At 42.3% G+C, this 19,487-nt stretch overlaps 1 protein-coding gene across 1 annotated transcript in view; it reads right to left on the reverse strand.

Moving 5' to 3' along the window:
* Positions 1-18,665, reverse strand: part of LOC129853699 (prominin-1-A-like) — a 33,243-nt gene extending 14,578 nt beyond the window's left edge. The window contains exons 1-4 of the mRNA XM_055920036.1: positions 18,436-18,665; positions 7,747-8,073; positions 3,105-3,169; positions 1,242-1,447 (exon numbers count right to left, since the gene is read on the reverse strand). Of these exons, the coding sequence (XP_055776011.1) occupies positions 1,242-1,447; positions 3,105-3,169; positions 7,747-7,990 (515 nt within the window). The 5' untranslated portion in view covers positions 7,991-8,073; positions 18,436-18,665. The remainder of the gene's footprint in view (positions 1-1,241; positions 1,448-3,104; positions 3,170-7,746; positions 8,074-18,435) is intronic.
* Positions 18,666-19,487: the final 822 nt, after the last annotated feature.

A 19,487-nucleotide genomic window follows, 5' to 3' on the forward strand; every position in this document is an offset into this window, starting at 1 on the left:
TCTATTTCTGCTTTTTGTGACTCCTATCTTTGGCTGGAAAAATGGCTGTGTTTTTCTGTGATTTGGCGGTGACCTAACATAATCGTTTGTGGTTCTTTCGCTGTAAAGCCTTTTTGAAATCGGACACTGTGGTGGGATTAACAACAATATTTCGTTTACAATTGTATAAGATACTTGTATGTTTGAGGAATTTTAATTATGAGATTTCTGTTGTTTGAATTTGGCGCCCTGCACTTTCACTGGCTGTTGTCATATCGATCCCGTTAACAGGATTGCAGCCATAAGAAGTTTCTAAATGGTAAAACAGATACGTATGAAAATACCCTAAAAATACCCTGCCTTATACAGTACCAGTCAAAAAAGGGGTTTTCTTGATTTTTACTATTTTCTACACTGTAGAATAATAGTGAATACATCAAAACTATGAAATAACACACATGGAATCATGCAGTAACCAAAAAAGTGTTAAACAAATCAAAAAATATTTTTGATTCTTCAAAGTAGCCACCGTTTGCCTTGATGACAGCTTTGCACACACTTTGCATTCTCTCAACCAGCTTCACATGGAATGCTTTTCCAACAGTCTTATAGGAGTTCCCACATATGCTGTGCACTTGTTGGCTGCTTTTCCTTCACTCTGCGGTCCAACTCATCCCAAACCATCTCAATTGGGTTGAGGTCGGGTGATTGTGGAGGCCAGGTCATCTAATGCAGCACTCCATCACTCTCCTTCTTGGTCAAACAGCCCTTACACAGCCTGGAGGTGTAAGGGCTATTCATCTTAAGAAAGCTAGGTGGAACAACCACATATTACAGTCATAGTAAGTAAAATGTTCCTCAATAATGTAGCTATGATGGTGATATTAGTTTATGATAGTGATGCTGGTATACTGGTGACCAAGCTGGTGTATGGTGGTCCACCATGGTCTAGCTCAGGGATGGGCAACTTTGATGTGGAAAATATGAACTCATCATGAACGGCTGTAGTGGCTTGTGGGTCTGCTTACCCATATGTATACCCACCCACACATGCAGTCAGAGCCGACCCTAGCATTTTGGGGGCCCTATGTGATATTTTGGCCACCAGCAAAACACTGCGACGGCTGGTCAACACGAAAACACAGCGAATGAACCATGAAAGCACAACGAAGGAACTTCAAAAACACAGCAAAGGCTGGTCACCAACAAAACCACCACCTATGCTGGTCTATGCTGTTTTTTTCAGGGTGGCACACACTTACAGTATGACTAGTGTTGTGAGTAGTGTAGCCCAGTATAATCCTCTCCTGTGACAGTGGACAGCTTTAGTCTGTTCCTGGTACATGTGTCCTCCACAGTGTCCACAGCAGCGACAGCAGGCCAGGCAGAACCCCACCAGGGGCATAAGGATAATGTACACGATCCCTATAGCAGCACACACTAGGAAACCAACTTCATAGAGAAGGACCTGAGGAGATTCATACATACACACATACACAGGTTAACACACAGAGATACACACACACACAATTAGTAGGGTGCCTTACATAAAGCTCTCCCAGGTTACTGCCTAAAGGGTAACTTAGGAGGGAGTGTCTGTGGCTAGTACACAGAGCTTAACTTGACAGACACACACACACACACACACACACACACACACACACACACACACACACACACACACACACACACACACACACACACACACACACACACACACACACACACACACAGTGAAAAAAGGTTGTCCTGCTCCTCTCCTATCTACCTAACTTCCCCTCAAGGTCCCATCAGTTTCTCTTAAGTCCCGTTAGTTTGGCTGCTCAGGCTACCTAAGATATCCCTCACTCATTATAGCCCTGCCATTCCCAACCAATCAGAGCACTTGCTCAGGCTACCTAAGATATCCCTCACCCATTATAGCCCTGCCATTCCCAACCAATCAGAGCACTTGCTCAGGCTACCTAAGATATCCCTCACCCATTATAGCCCTGCCATTCCCAACCAATCAGAGCACTTGGAAATGCACATCTGGACACTGCAAGCGCAGTGCATCGAAATGTAAGGTGCAGGGGTGTTCTATTGTGGTTTTTACATGCTGTATAACAATAGGTCATTGCCACTAATTACTTCATGTTACTTTGATACGTTTCAGCCATATGATCTACTGTATGGCTGTTAGTATTATTTAATGTTAGAGTTGCCAATGCTGCTTTACGTATTGTTTATTGTATGTAGTATTATGCTATACTGCCATAAGTGTTATTATTGCATTGGTTGCACAAGTACTTTTGCAGAAGTGGTTTAATTGTTGCATTGGTAAGCATAGTCTTTTGCATGCACATGCTAACACAGCATTTTCCATAGTGGCCTTTATTAAAGTGTTTTATTGAGCTGCCATGGGCAAGCTTCTCGAGTCATCCCAGACAGTTCTTGGAGCTTCCTCGTGCACAGATGAATTCACAACCTTGTGGTGCCAGGCCAGATCAGGTGTCAGCCTGGCAGATTCTCATACAAGGCTGAAGAGAGAGGGTGCCATAAATATGGACTCTGGACTAATCCAAGTAATTAGTTTCTCTCTCTCTCCAAGAGGTGAATGTTTAAGTTTATGTTTATATTGATGTTGTGTTTATAGCCCTTTATAGACATGTAAGGGTAATGCCATTTGCCATTTATTTATGTACATATGTGTATATTGCACAGTTACAAACATTAACTAATACTGTTTACATGTGTGCATATCTTTGTCTTATAGAACCACAACAATAAGATTCCAAGTCCCTCGGGTTACTAAAATCATATAAACATCCTCAAATGGAAACAGCTGTGTCTGTGTGGTGGTGACTATCAAGAGTACAATGATGGGCCTCAACATCATGTTCTAACCGGACAGCACTATAGAGGGCAGAACCAAACTAATCAGTTATAAGTATATAGCGGGTGAGGGCATTCACAGCCCACCGCTCAGACGGGTGAGGGCATATCAGCCAACCGTTTTTACTTGGTCCTTCTAGACGGATTTAGAGACGAACAGTTTTTGTTTTACATGGTCCGTAGTTTCTCTGGATTTAGCGACCAAGTTATGACACACACACACACACATGCACACATCCATCTTTTCTTACCTTGTTGATGGTCTTCTTGTCATCGTATATATTGCCCCCTTTCTCCACTAATTTAACCAGCAGATCTAGGAGAGAAGAATGGAGAGGGAGAGAAAGAAAGGAGGAGGATCTGGATGTGTTTTGTTTTTTATGACCATGTTTTTCTTTCTGCTTGCATTCTGTATTTATATTTTAATGTGTGTTTTTTCTTTCATTTATGTAATTCAGGGTTCATCTGTAAAATAGACCTTGGTCTCAGTATGACTCCCTGATGAAATAAAAGGTTAAATAAATTTTTTTAATTAAACATTCAACCAATAATGATTGGATATCACCACAAAAATATATTCAACACATAAACATCATCTGGCTTGTTCATGTGAGAGGATCTGACCTCACACTGTCAAAGGCTGTATGGAGATCAGGTGTCACATTTTACGTCAACCCTCTGATCTCTCTCTCTCGCAGGTCGCCTAGTGGTTAGAGCATTGGGCCAGTAACCGAAAGGTTGCTGGATCGAATCCCAGAGCTGACAAGGTAAAAATCTGTCGTTCTGCCCCTGAGCAAGGCAGTTAACCCACGCCGAAGACGTGGATGTTGATGAAGGAAGCCCCCCACACCTCACTGATTCAGAGGGGTTGGGTTAAATGCGGAGACACATTTCAGTTGAATGCATTCAGTTGTACAACTGACTAGGTATCTCTCTCATTCCCTCTCACTTTCTCTCGCCCTCAGTTTCTTCATCGCCCTCTCTCTCTCTTTTCCTCACTCTCTCTAACAGTGAGATCTCACACCTTCACAATACAACAATTACTCTCTATCATTATTTAATTTACTTGCAGAAATCAAACCTACTGTATGTTCTTTAGATGTAACCTACGTTCAGGATCGGGAAACCATTAGTAACCATACCAGGGATGTGAGAACTGAGACTACCACACTGTTCCTACTCCACTGTCTTGTCTAACCCTGCACTTATGGCCGGTTATTGTTCACACAACACCAGCTGGCATTGTGAAGAGAAACTTCAGAGGAGCTCTATCGTCTAGGTGGGAAAGAGGAAATTCCGCTTTCTCATAGTCTCTCTCCATTTCTTTATTAATCTCCTGAAAGCAGATACCCAGCTGGCGTGCCATAAGACGTGTTAAAGCCCCAACTGGTACACTGTCATGTACGTTACTTAGGGAACAGAATAGTAATCCACTTCTGAATCCTGATACCCAGGCATTCAGCCATAGAGAGAAAGGGAGGGTGTACCCGCCTCCACTAGGGAGCTTAGCCCACTCAGTTTTTGTTTTATGTCCCTATATTAAAAATAGCAAAAAAGTTCCAAATGATTGACTGACAGGTTGGTGAAAAATCTGTATCTCCCTGCACAATGGACATAGTGCGCTGAGGTGTGTAGGGGGACTATGGAAAGCCACTGGGGCAGGTTATGTATGATCCCTTTGGGTTTCAATAAAAGCTGGAAAAAAGGCTTCATCTGTGGTAGGCTAAGTGAATAAAGTGATACCATTCCGCCTGTAATATTTGATTTATAAGGGCGGGGTCAAGTTTACCATTGAAGCAGCTTCACTCAACTCTGTCTCACACCCCACACCACTACATCATTTATTTAGCTTCTTATCCAGCTGTAAAAAGCGTTAGTGTTACTAGCCTTCGCCTATTTAGCTAGCTCGAACCAGCTAATCTGCCACTGCCACAATGGATATCATAAATTGGTTGCGCCAAAGTACCCAAACAAAGCCAATGGAGAGCAATGAGCAGCAGTATCAAACCACCGAGGCCGCTGCCAAGCCCAGCAGCGATGATGTTGCCGAGCTCCAGCTAGCTCCGAGTGCAGAGCCTTCCCTCTCTTCCACAAATGCAGCCAGGATAATGGCTCCACAGCCCCCTCCACAGCCGACTGTTCCTGACGATCTTGGAGCAGAGGAGCAAGCCCAGGTTAGCCTAGAATCCTACCATAGCCTAAGGTTATCTATCTTAAAACGTTCGTTTAATAGCAACTGGTTCATCGGAAGAGAGTGGCTGGAATACTCGGTTACTGCAGATGCAACATTTTGTTTCCCACGTCGAAAGTTCTGTGTTGGGTCCAATGCTAACGCAAACAAGGCCTTCACCCAAGTCGGGTATTCTTACTGGAAGCATGCTATTGATAGTACCAAAGGATTCTCTGGGCACGCATCAAACAAAGAGCGTTTGAAATGCACTGCATTGCGAGTACTGAGATGTCAACACTTGTTAAGAAATCGCATGTATGTGTTTCGGCGACTGTTGACATTATTGAATGTCTTGTTTCAAACCAGCAACCACTGAGGAGGTATTGGACGCAATAGAGTCAAGAGGAAAGGGGGGCAGTATACTTTTTCTGTCCATGATGGAATATACTCTCTGAATAGACAAGGTTAGTTTTAATACAAATCGTTCTTTAGTGTGTAGAGTGCTGTCCATGGTGCCGATAGAGCGGAGCGGAGATTTTTGCGCCAACCTGTTACTTATTGGTCAAAAGCATTTTAACTTTTAAGTTTATTGTGGTATAGCGTGATATAAGCAGAATTCAATATAATTCCAACGCAATATCCCAAATGATGACCCAGGGTATAGCTACAGATCGTATGTTTAATCAAATAACGAGACAATCTATTAGGGTTTTCGTGGTTGTAAATGGAACTGTACATATTGGAAACTTGTTTATGGTAGTCTGGCCATTGCTTAAATGATTACGTGTGTCGAATTTGATTTACAGAAGTGTATTTTGCCGTGTCACAACGTGTTGCTGAACTCATGAGCGAGCTGCATTGTGTTCCATGTTTGAAGCGGGAAATTATAGCCCTGTTTATTTGGGAAGACAACATGGCTGCATTCCGCTGTAGTGGGCTGTTTTGGTTATTTGGATCTCCATTCGCATTTTTTTTACTGTGTTTGTTTACTGTTAATGTAACTAGCCTAAATATAGATTGTGTCATGCCTTTATCGATCTGACATTTTGTTTTACTAGGCCTACTACTACTTGGTACCACTGTTTTGTTCAGTTCGCATTCATTCGTTCGTTCACATTCGCAGTTGTTTCGGAATTTTTAGTCAAACTGCTATTCAGTATTTTTGTTTGCATGCATGAATAACTAGGCTACTACTTTCAGCGTTTCGTTTGCATTATTTTGGTAAGACAGCTATTACAAACAACCTATCTATCTTGTAGCCTGTATTCTTTACCAAAACAGCCTTACTTTAGTGTGTACGGCACTAGGCACTGTCCATTGTTCTGATATAGCGCAGCGGAGATAGGGTACAGATTTCGTGACAACCTGACTGTCACTTCAAAAGCACTCAATGATCTTGGAGCCTGGGCATTTGAACTTTAGGTTTATTGTAGTATAACGTGATATAAGCAGAATTCAATATAATTCCAATGAACCCCCAAAATGTTGCCCCCTCGCCGATTTCAATTGCCCCATTAGTCACTTTATCATGGACCCAGATATACAGTACCAGTCAAAAGTTTGGACACAGCTCTTTAGTTTTACTATTTTTCTACATTGTAGAATAATAGTGAAGACATCACAAAACTATGAAATAACACATATGGAATCATATAGTAACCAAAAAAGTGTTAAACAAACCAAAATATATTTTAGATTTTAGATTCTTAAAAGTAGCCACCCTTTGCCTTGATGGCAGCTTTGCACACTCTTGGCATTCTCTCAACCAGCTTCACCTGGAATGCTTTTCCAACAGTCTTGAAGGAGTTCCCACCTATGCTGAGCACTTGTTGACTGCTTTTCCTTCACTCTGCGGTCCAACTCATCCCAAACCATCTCAATTGGGTTGAGGTCTGGTGATTGTGGAGGCCAAGTCATCTGAAGCAGCACTCCATCACTCTCTTTCTTGGTCAAATAGCCCTTACACAGCCTGGAGGTGTGTTGGGTCATTGTCCTGTTGAAAAACAAATTATCGTCCCACTAAGCGCAAACCAGATGGGATGGCGTATCGCTGCAGAATGCTGTGGTTGCCATGCTGGTTAAGTGTGCTTTAAATTCTAAATATATCACAGACAGTGTCACCAGCAAAGCACCCCCACACCATCACACCTCCTCCTCCATGCTTCACGGTGGGAACTACACATGCGTAGATCATCCGTTCACCTACTCTGCGTCTCACAAAGACACGGCAGTTGGAATCAACATTTTCAAATTTGGACTCATCAGACCAAAAGGACAGATTTCTACCGGTCTAATGTCCATTGCTCGTGTTTCTTGGCCCACACAAGTCTCTTCTTCTTATTGGCATCCTTTAGTAGTAGTTTCTTCGCAGCAGTTCAACCATGAAGCCTGATTCATGCAGTGTCCTCTGAACAGTTGATGTTGAGATGTGTCTGTTACTTGAACTCTATGAAGCATTTATTTGGGCTGCAATTCTGAGGCTGGTATACTTAAATATGCTCTATGCAGAAATCCCTCTGCAAATGGGTGAAAGCCCAGGTATTTATATGAGATTTACATAGTGGCTACACACACCTGGCTAGGTCAAAATGAGCTCAATATGATCAAAACACTGCTGTAGAAAAGCAGCGTTGTCCAATTATGCTACAGTTTCTTTTACTATGGCACCCTATTCCCTTTATATAGTACACTACTTTTGACCAGATGTATGCACCGAGACTGACCTTTGGGGAAGGGGTTGGGCTGGACGGTGTGGAGGAAGGACTGGACGACCCCGGACATGAAGCCTGTGTCTGCTCCTGGGATTGACTGGTATTGTGTTTGGATCAGGTTCAAGGGAGTGACTCCCTTAGGACAGGTGGCAGGGAGAGGCAGGGCCAAGCTGGACCCCAGCAACAGAGCCCCGATCCAGGCCAACACCACCCTGGCGCAGCCCCCCAACCTCCAAACACTCCTACATGCTCCCATCACTGCAACTAGAGATAGGACTGGAAGGTGGGCTAGGGTAAGGCTGGAGAATGTAGAGGGGCACTATCTCTGTATTGATGGGCCTGCAAACACAAAGCAGAGACATTGGGGTGGGAGTGGAAACACACAAGTAAAGAGATTGTTGTGAAAGGGTGCAGGCACTGGAAAGTAAATGCTTTCATATTGTAATTGTAAGAAAACTAGCATTGAGGGAAATCATAAATGTGACCACAAGTGAAGCAGGTTTCCGGTTCCGGTGACATGCATTGATATGCCTTATCGTTTCTTTCTGTTGCAAAATTATTGTTTTCTAAAAATGTAAATCGTTAACCCCATATTTAGGTGTAGGACTTTAACATTAAAAAATGTGCAGGTCTTTTTGGCTCCAGCAGATAGCATAATCTGCCCATCCACAATTCACCTGTGGGAACATGGCGGCTTTCACCAGACAACAGAAAGAGCTGGCCGCTACTATCCGATAGATTGTTCGTAAGGAGATTATCTCTGCCCTCGATTTGCAATTAAAACCGGTAAATGAATCACTCACATTGCTCTCTTCTAAAGTGGATGCCTATTCAACTAAAGTGTAAAGTCTGGAGAAGGCGGCCCGTGAGGCTCCATGACCTGGAAACAGCGCGAGCTAAACTAGAAGGGGCAATCAATCTACAAAAAGATAAAACGGAATCACTTGAAATTCATTCCCGTAAATTCAATGTGCGGGTTAAAGGACTTGAAACTTGCGTGGAAGCAGGTTGGGTTCCATGCCGCTAATTAACATTGTGCACCACGCGGTCCTCTCCGGAATGGTTCTCGCTGTATGATTGTACGAACGAATCCACAGTTTTGAAGTCAAGCGGCAAATTGTTCGCAGAATCGGGATCTCTGACCTACGCGGAGAAGAGGATCAGCATCTACCCAGACTTGAGTGCCAAACTGCTAAAACGGAGGGTGACCTACAATGAGCTGAGAGCCCAGCTATGCAAGCTAAATCTGAGATGTGGTTTCATCCAACCGGTAAAACTCATCTTGACCTTCCAGAACACAACACACTGCCAAAGAAAGCTAAACACTTCTAGAATCACCTCAAAACTACATCAAACCTAACACACAAGCGGACGAGTCGACAGATGGAACCACATTATGACTGGCTCAATATTCAGGTATGCTATCCATACACTCACACAGCCTAGCTCTCAGCATTAGACAATGAGGACCCTTTAAGTGGATACCAGGATCATTATTACAATTATTGCTGAGTATTGGACTTTGTTATTATTTATATTGCCTATGAAACACGAGGACATTAACACAGTGATGACACTACGCCGATTAAAGAACAATGAACAATATATTGATTGAGGTGTCACACGGTGTCACTCCTGTACTCCCTGTTCACCCACGACTGCATGGCCAGGCACGACTCCAACACCATCATTAAGTTTGCAGACGACACAACAGTGGTAGGCCTGATCACTGACAACGACGGGACAGCCTATAGGGAGGAGGTCAGAGACCTGGCCGGGTGGTGCCAGAATAACAAACTATCCCTCAACATAATCAAGACAAAGGAGATGATTGTGGATTACAGGAAAAGGACCGAGCACGCCCCCATTCTCATCGACGGGGCTGTAGGGGAGCAGGTTAAGAGCTTCAACTTCCTTGGTGTCCACATCACCAACAAACTAGAATGGTCCACAAACACACCAAGACAGTCGTGAAGAGGGCACGACAAAGCCTATTCAGGAAACTACAAATATTTCGTATGGGTCCTCAGATCCTCAAAAGGTTCAACAGCTGCAACATCAAGAGCATCCTGACTGGTTGCATTACTGCTTGGTATGGCAACTGCTCGGCCTCCAACCGCAAGGCACTAACTACAGAGAGAAGTACGTACGGCCCAGTACATCACTGGGGCTAAGCTGCCTGCCATCCAGGACCTCTACACCAGGCGGTGTCAGAGGAAGGCCCTAAAAATAGACTGTTCACTCTGCTACCGCATGGCAAGCGGTACCGGAGCGCCAAGTCTAGGTCCAAAAGGCTTCTCAACAGCTTTTATCCCCAAGCCATAAGACTCCTGAACAGCTAATCAAATGGCTACCCGGACTATGCATTGTGTCCAGCCACCTATTTTTTTTAACTTAAACTGCACTGTTGGTTAAGAGCTTAAGAGCTTGTAAGTAAGCATTTCACTGTAAGGTCTACACCTGTATTCGGCGCACGTGACAAATAAACTTTGATTTGATTTGACTGTGGCTTCCTTGTGGGGTTACAACGCATTGAATCTCTACATGGGCAAAATATGACAATATAAATTGGAAGTTTATTCCCCTACTATTTTTGCTACTGGTAATGAAAGATGGCCAGTCCCATGTGGGCTACCATACAATTGCTTTTATTTTATTATATATATTTTTTTATTGATGGCCCCCTTTGTTTCGAGCAGGCTATTGAATCTATCTCCAGGGGAGGACTTTGCCTACAGGCCACTATGAATTAGTGTGAAGATTGTAGACTGCATTTCTTGCACATTTTTTTGACATAGTATGGACATTGTCGACGTTTAATTCAATAAGACAAAAACTGTGAAAGGAGAGTTGAAAATAAAGAGAACGGAGGGCCAGAAAAGTCATGTATGGAATATATTTGGTGAAGTGGTAGGAGGATGATAACAGTGCCGGCTATGTTATGTGTGACGATTGTGAGGTGCTATACAAATTCGACAGTCACAAGACAGGACTTCAAATAGGCTTATGTCATGTCAAGGGAACTGTAGATTGTTTAGCTAGGTAAAATTCAAACTGTAAAATTCAAACTGCTTGAAACATGTTGGTATTACAGACTCAGACAGGGAGAGGTTGAAAATGTCAGTGAAGACACTTGCCAGTTGGTCAGCGCATTCTCGGAGCACACGTCCTGGTAATCCGTCTGGCCCTGCGGCCTTGTGAAGGTTGACCTGTTTAAAGGTCTTACTCACATCGGCTGCGGAGAGACAGTCGTCCGGAACAGCTGCTCTCATGCATGTTTCAGTGTTAACATGCCTCAAAGCGAGCATAGAAGTAATATAGCTTGTCTGGTAGATTCATGTCACTAGGCAGGTCTCAACTGTGCTTCCCTTTATAGTCTGTAATAGTTTGCAAGCCCTGCCACTTCTGACGAGCGTCGGAGCCGGTGTAGTACTATTCGAACTCAGTCCTGTATTGACGCTTTGCCAGTGTGATGATTCATCGGAGGGCATAACAGGATTTCTTATAAACTTCCGGGTTAGAGTCCCGCTCCTTGAAAGTGGCAGCTCTACCCTTTAGTTCAGTGCAAATGTTGTCTGTAATCGATGTCTTCTGGTTGGGGTGTGTACGTATAGTCACTGTAGGGACGACATCATCGATGCACTTATTGATGAAGCCAGTGACTGATGTGATGTACTCCTCAGTGCCATCGGAAGAATCCCAGAACATATTCCAGTCTGTGCTAGCAAATCAGTCCTGTAGCTTAGCATCTGCTTCATCTGACCACTTTTTTATTGACCGAGTCACTGGTGCTTCCTGATTTAATTTTTGCTTGTAAGCAGGAATCAGGAGGATAGAATTATGGTCAGATTTGCCAAATGGAGGGCGAGGGAGAGCTTTGTACGCGTCTCTGTGTGTGGAGTAAAGGTGGTCTAGAGTTATTTTCCCTCTATTTTCACATTTAACATAATGGTAGAAATGAGGTAAAAGAGATTAAAGTTTCCCTGCATTAAAGTCCCCGGCCATTAAGAGCGCAGCCTCTAGATGTTTGTCTAGGTGTTTGTATGTCTATGGCTGCCTAGATTGGTTCTCAATTAAAGGCAGCTGTGGTTCATTGTCTCTGATTGAGAGCCATATTTAAGGCAGTCATAGACATTGGGGTTTTGTGGGTAATTGTCTATGTTGAACGTTTGTTGCTTGTCTATGCACTTACGTCATTTAGCTTCACGGTCGTTTGTTGTTTTGTTTAGTTTGTATTCAGTGTTCGTTTCGTGTTTTCCCTTCTCTCAATAAAAGAGAATGTATTTTGCACACACTGAGCCTTGGTCCTCTCTCTCACCCATAGACGGTCGTGACAGTCGTTCAGCCATGACTCTGTGAAACATAAGATATTACTGTTTTTAATGTCCCGTTGTTAGGATATACGTGCTTGTAGTTTGTCCACTTTATTATCCAGCGATTGTGCGTTGGCCAATAGTACCGATGGCAAAGGCAGATTAGCCTCTCGTCGCCGGATACTCGCAAGGCACCCCGATCTCCTTCCGTGATACCCCCTGTCTCTTTCTCCTGCTAATGACGGGGATGAGGGCCTCTCATCCAACTCATTAAAGAAAAATTCTTCATCCAGTTCAAGGTGAGTAATCGCTGTTCTGTCCAGAAGCTATTTCCGATCATAAGAGACGGTAGCAGCAACATTATGTACAAAATAAGTTACAAAGAATGTGAAAAAAAAGCATGGTTAAGAGCCCATGAAACGGCAGCCATCCCCTCCGGCGCCATTTTCCATAGAGATAAATATGGTGTTTCCTATAGCCCTGGAAGTGGTGGTCTTCACTGATATGTCCCTTAAAATTGTAAACTACACTTTGGTCCTATTACTGCTCACACAATCCCTGGGAATCGAAATGGCATACCCATACTCCAATATTTCACAATAATGTCTTGCAATCTGGAGGGTGTCTTTTTGCATTCCCCCAATGGTCCAAATGTGAGATCCGTACCCATGCCAATATCATGGAAGTAATGGTTTGAGAACATTCCAAGATTTGAAAGACATACACATTACCAGTTAACTCCTTTTTTCTATATTTACAACTTAGGTCAGCAATGCTGGCTTATGGAGTCCCTTGGGAAGCCCAACTACCAAACCATCCAATGATGGGATTTATAAATAAATTATCTGGGCTCCCAACAGGACTGATCTCTGTAATATCTAAACAACTTATGGAAAGCTTATATTCTGAGCTAGCCATTAAAAAAGTATGGTCCACAGTTCTAAGTGAATCTGAATAACCCTTTAATTGGAACAAAATATGGAAAAATATGACCTTGTTATCCTGTAATCCAAACTATCAATTATTACATTAAGTTTGTTCAAACTGTATAACACAAAGGAAACGTTTTATGATGAAATTGTCCCCAACTCCCAAATGTTTACTGTGTACAATAAATCAGGTAGGCACATTCCGTCATATGATGTGGGAGTGCCCTGCAGTTAAATGCTTTTGGGACAAAGTTACAAAATTAATTTCGAAGTGCAGAAAGGTAAATATTCAATGCCTTCCATCTACTATGTTAACAATGATAGTTCCTTGAATCTCTCAATTAATCAGAGACTATTACTGCTGCCAGGCAGCACTGCAGCAAGAAAAATATGTTGGCTCTTAGATGGCAATCACCTCACTCTCTCTCCCAATTTGCCAGTGGATACAGCTACTATTAGAACTATTAACATTAGAATTATCGACAGTGACAATTCATGGTGTAACGTCAACCGTGAAGAGGCGACTCCGGGATGCTGGCCTCCTAGGCAGAGTTACTCTGTCCAGTGTCTGTGTTCTTTTGCCCATCTTAATCTTTTCTTTTTATTGGCCAGTCTGAGATGTGGCTTTTTCGTTGCAACTCTGCCTAGAAGGCCAGCATCCCAGAGTCGTCACTTCACTGTTGACGTTGAGACTGGTGTTTTGCGGGTACTATTTAATGAAGCTGCCAGTTGAGGACATGTGAGGCGTCTGTTTCTCAAACTAGATACTCAAATGTACTTGTCCTCTTGCTCAGTTGTGCACCGGGGCCTCCCACTCCTCTATTCTGGTTAGAGCCAGTTTGCACTGTTCTGTGAAGGGAGTAGTACACAGCGTTGTACCAGATCTTCAGGTTCTTGGCAATTTCTCACATGGAATGGCCTTCATTTCTCAGAGCAAGAATAGACTGACAAGTTTCAGAAGAAAGTCTTTTGTTTCTGGCCATTTTGAAACTGTAATCGAACCCACAAATGCTGATGCCCCAGACAGTCAACTAGTCTAAATAGGGTCAGTTTTATTGCTTCTTTAATCAGAACAACAGTTTTTAGCTGTGCTAACATACTTGCAAAAGCGTTTTCTAATGATCAATTAGGCCTTTAAAATTATAAACTTGGAGTAGCTAACACGAAGTGCCATTGGAACACAGGAGTGATGGTTGCTGATAATGGGCCTCTGTACGCCTATGTAGATATTCCATTATAAAAAAATCTGCCGTTTCCAGCTACAAGTCTTTTACAACATTAACAATGTCTACACTGTAGTTCTGATCAATTTGCTGTTATTTTAGTGGACAAAAAATGTGGTTTTCTTTCAAAAACAAGGACATTTCTAAGTGACCCCAAACTTTTGAACGGTATCAGCGGAGGATCAGCGGAGGATCCTCAGAGTAGGAAGGGGAGGACCATCCTCCTCAGTGAAATTTCTTAAGAATATGACATTAAAAAAGTTATTTTTAGATAAAACTATGCTAAATATATTCATATATCACCAATTAATTGGTTAAAATATACTGTTTGCAATGAAGGTCTACAGTAACTTCAACAGCACTGTCTGGGCTAGCACCATGGTGTAGCCGGAGGACAGCTAGCTTCCGTCCTCCTCTGACTACATTGACTTCAATACAAAATCTAGGAGGCTGGTAGGCCTCACACCCTTCTATAGACATACATGGTAATTATGACCACTTCCGGAGGACGTCCTCCAACCAATCAAAGCTTTTGCAATATGAACTGACATGTCCATCCAATCATAGATGTAGGATCAGAGAATGAACGTAGTGTTTTGTATTGAGATTGTGCCACAGGACATTATGGGGGTTCCATTGTTGAAGAACCTCTTTCACTCTCTGGGGTACGTGCAAATTAAGGTGCAAATTAAAAGCGAGGGTCGACCTCTACCTGAGATCAGTTTCATGAAGGATGAAAATGGTGAGGGCAATCAATACCAACTGGTATCAAATGTATATCTGGTTAACAGGGAGCCCATCATCAAGCCACCTGTAATTGCACATTACGATGCTTTACATCTTTTCTGGAATGTCAAACAATTGCAAATGATTTGATAGCTTCCATCGCATGATCCATTAAAAGTTAGATTAGAGAGGTTGACGCAGCACATTTTTTTGCATGCTCTCAAGTAGGCTTTGCACTTTCCTCCTTTATTTAGCAAAGATGATAACGCATAATCACTCCGGACAGACACAAGCAAAAACTCATGACATAAATGTTGCAGCAGCCTAGGCTACACCTAAACATTAAAAATCTGACATGCTGTATGGGATGAAAACAATACTATTTTTCCATCTACTGTCCATCTGGTCAAGGTAAACTAATTGGTAACGTAATGTATTTATTGTCCATGTGTCAGGAGAAAATGTGATTTAGATTATAATTATATTCAAAATTGGGCTGGCTAGGCTGCCTATACGTTTTTAATCCAATATTATTACCTGGAATTAACCAATCAACATAATAGTGATGGCAGATGTGAGTCATTTATTTTTACAAGGCCTACAGTTGCATAGATCTGCATGATGCAAACATGCATAAAGCAAGCTCAGCCCTGTGAGTTCTATTGTCTATCAGTTGTTGTCTATGTATCTGGTTCGAGGAAATCCCCCTCTTAATCTAGTCTAAATATAATTTATATGAACAAATATCCGGTAGCTGTAGTTTGAGAGAGTTTTCATCCCTCCCAGGGCCAGGAGTTTTTTTAAACCATGATTATGAAAAACTAGTCCCATCATAGCCCATAGAAAACCTTTTTTCCAACCGATTAATCACTGTCATACCTTATAGGGTCCATCGTTTTCCTAGTTTGGTTAACATATTTCACCTTTATTTCACCTTTCTTTAACCAGGTAGGCAAGTTGAGAACACGTTCTCATTTACAATTGCGACCTGGCCATATAAGGAGAAACCCCAGGCCCCAAGGGGTAAAAATTGCCCCACCGCTCTGGGACCTATGGTGCCACCAGTCTGCTTGCAGTTGTCAGTTATTGTCAGGTATGTGGATGATCAGGGCTTTATTCAGGAACGTTTCTTGGGTTGCATTGTGTCAAGTGGGCAAGATGCGCAGTCTGCTTGACTTTATGAATTTTGAGATGTCTGAGTTTAACTTCATAGAGAAACTCGTTGTCCAAACCAACGATGGCGCAGCTGCAAAGGAATGTATCTGCTATTTGTATTTACAGCTAAGTCCCCTCATGTTCCCTGATTAAGAGGTGACTACTCCACTCCACTACCATTGTCAACTTTCTCCTGACATGAACTGAAGCACGACGTCTGATGTGCCCGCTCATCCACTGGCACATTGAATGTTTCCCTTCAAAGCACTGTGAGTACCCCTATCAATTTTCTCTCATTACTATATGTAGAGTCAATCACATTATTACACATCAACAAGTTTACTCCTTGCTTTGACTAACTCATTCTTAGCTCTTTTGTCTAACTGTGTAGTGTCTTGTGTTATCTTTGCAGTAAAATCCTGTCCTGCACTGGTCAAGCCTCTGAACACCTCAACTCATGCCTCATACCCTCACTGCTGTGATCCCTTTCCAACACTGTAAGTAGCCCTCTCATTCCCCATAATATTGTACTATAAATGTTTTTATTAAATGCTTTAGGTTAAAATAATTAGTCTTTGATGATTTTTGAAGCACACTTTGTGGTCTCCGTGGGTTCCGCGCCTATACCGTGAGTCTCCCAGCCTCCACGGATTTTATATATATACACTGAATGTATAAATATTATGAACACCTGCTCTTTCCATGACAGACTGACCAGGTGAAAGTTAAAGAAGGATTTTTAAGCCTCGAGACATATGAGACATGGATTGTGTATGTGTGCCATTCAGAGGATGAATGGGCAAGACAAAAGATTGAAGTGCCTTTGAACGGGGTAGGGTAGTAGGTGCCAGGTGCACCGGTTTTGTCAAGAACTGCAAAGCTGTTTAAAAAAAAAATTCTCAACACTTTCCCATGTGTCTCAACAATGGTCCACCACCCAAAGGACATCCAGCTAACTTAGCACAACTGTGTGAACCATTGGAGTAAAGTCCATGCCAAGACGAATGGAGGCTGTTCTGGGGGCAAAAGGGAAGAACTTCTTCATGTTTTGTACACTCAGTGCTATTTTCATATTTTTTACTTTCTTTGCTTTTGTGCCCACGGGTAAGGGGGTGCTGGTGATCAACTTCTGATAAACGTGTCCTACCTTTGTTCATGTGTAAAGTATGTCCATGTTGCGCGACAAACATTGACATCATACTTCCCTGTTTATCTATAAACATTGGCACAGCATCCTTCTAGAGAGCATAGTTCTGTCTTAGGCTATACCACTGAAGGTTATCTTTACACACTTGAGCTTTGATCAATCAACCACCAACATAGCTATCATAATCAATTACTTGAATCTAGTCATTTCACATTTGCTGTTCCTATATCAATAAAAAAAGACACGAGACAGATCACCAAAAAGAAGAAAAACTTTCCATAACGCAACACCACACAGTGAGTGTTTATAGAAAAACAGACTATCGACACTCACTACTGCATAACAGTTCATCATAAACAGCAACCTGCATCACTACTGTTTGTTTAGTTTTAACCAGACAGACAGAGGTGAAATATGGGAGGGGGAAACCAGGCACTGATCTGCTTACTAAGACTGTGTGACAGAATAGTTTAATAAAGGTTAAATAAAATGAAATAAAAATACCGGTATTCTCTATATAAAGTAAAGAGCTTTTACTAGGATTGCATAAACTCAAAGTATTGCAATGTCACATGCAATTTGATTGTCCAATAAGTTTCAGTATGTTATATTTATTTACTCATGTTCCTCTGAAAGGCAAATACTAGGACAACGGAGAAAGAAAGAAAAATACATTAAGTACAGACTAAAAAGCACTCACTCACTTCCCACAGTGTAAACAGAGTTCTATTGCGAGTAGAGCAGAGAGTGAGCAGGCTTCTTTGTACACAGTCCTATTGGAACAGACAGAACACAGTCAACCAGTCCTCCAACTCCAACACTCTCTCACTACTCTCACTACTGCTGCTTCAACTGTATTCAACCACCCTAAAAGCTCCTCTACAGGAAATAGGCTCTATAGTGGCCTAATCAATTACAACAGCAGACATGTATATCTTGTACAGCTAACTCGACACTTTTAACTACTACTATTGCCTCTGGATGCTAACTGCAGAGGTGTTAGCCTACTTCTCCTGTACCTGTTTGAGGCTCTGGAAGTGTGTGGAGGAGTAGATGAGACATAACAGGAAAGTGAGAGAGAGACTGGGAGAGAGAGTCAGGAGAAGAGTGTGAGAGAAGAGGAAAGAAGGTAGAGTGTTGGAGACCATAGAGGAGAAAGATATCGGAGAGGTGAGAGGAAAAGGGGGGGACAGAAAACAGTACTTTACCTGTTGTTCCTTAAGTCGAGACAGGAAAGAGGTGAAGCAGGAGAGTGAAGTATATACTCCAGGTGAGTTTGAGTGTGTCCTCTTCCTGGACAGGTGTGTCACCAATCTGCAAAGCACAGGTGTGTGTGTGTGTGTCTCCGGTCTCTACCTTGGTTCCACTAGTGGATGTGTTTGCAGGTGTGTCTCCGCTCTACACAGCACAGATGTGTGAGGGAGTGTGTTAGTCCCTTCCTTGAGAAACCTGATAGGGTCTACTATTGCTGCTATTAATTTGACTGCCTCTCTGCGAAATACTGACAATAGAGGGATGGAAGAAAGGATTTGGGAGGGAGAATGGGAGGGTCTTAACTGGATGAGAGAGACAGTCGGGAGGGAGAGAGCAAAACACATACTTTGAGGAGTGGGTGTTTGCTTTTTAGCAGTGAAAGGCTACTACAGTATACATTGACCACAAACCCAAGTGGACAATGGAACATCGCCAGGAAATGTTAACTATAGCCCAACAAAGCTCAAATAGACTAAGTTTGAAAATGTGAACGTTACTTAGCCATCACTGTCATTTACCGGACATAGAAATAGATCAAGTATTTTCTAATATTTTAAGAAGGTTGGCCACATTAATTAGACCAAACAGGAAACTGCTAAAACAAAAGAAACACCAACAAAGTGTATTAGGGAGTTGGGTCACCACAAGCCCTCAGAGCAGCTTCTATGCGCCTTGGCATAAATTCTACAAGTCTCTAGAACTCTTTTGGAGGGATAATAAAGGGATAATAATTCTTCCACAAGAAATTAAAAAAAAAAAAAAAAAATGATGGTGGTGGAAATGCTTTCTCAGGTGCCAATCCAGAAACTCCCATAAATGTTCAATTGGGTTGAGAGCTGGTGAATGAGACACACCCTAAAAAAACTATTAATGCCATTATAAATGTTATACATGCTTATGCTTGAATGGCTACTTTAAATAGTTATCTAATGAATTAATGCTTTTTCAAGAAAGTTATTTTTACGCATTCATTCAACGGTGGTTCATCATGAAGAGCCTTCGGTTA

This window comes from Salvelinus fontinalis, chromosome 1 (assembly GCF_029448725.1).
Source record: "Salvelinus fontinalis isolate EN_2023a chromosome 1, ASM2944872v1, whole genome shotgun sequence".
NCBI classification, from domain to species: domain Eukaryota; kingdom Metazoa; phylum Chordata; class Actinopteri; order Salmoniformes; family Salmonidae; genus Salvelinus; species Salvelinus fontinalis.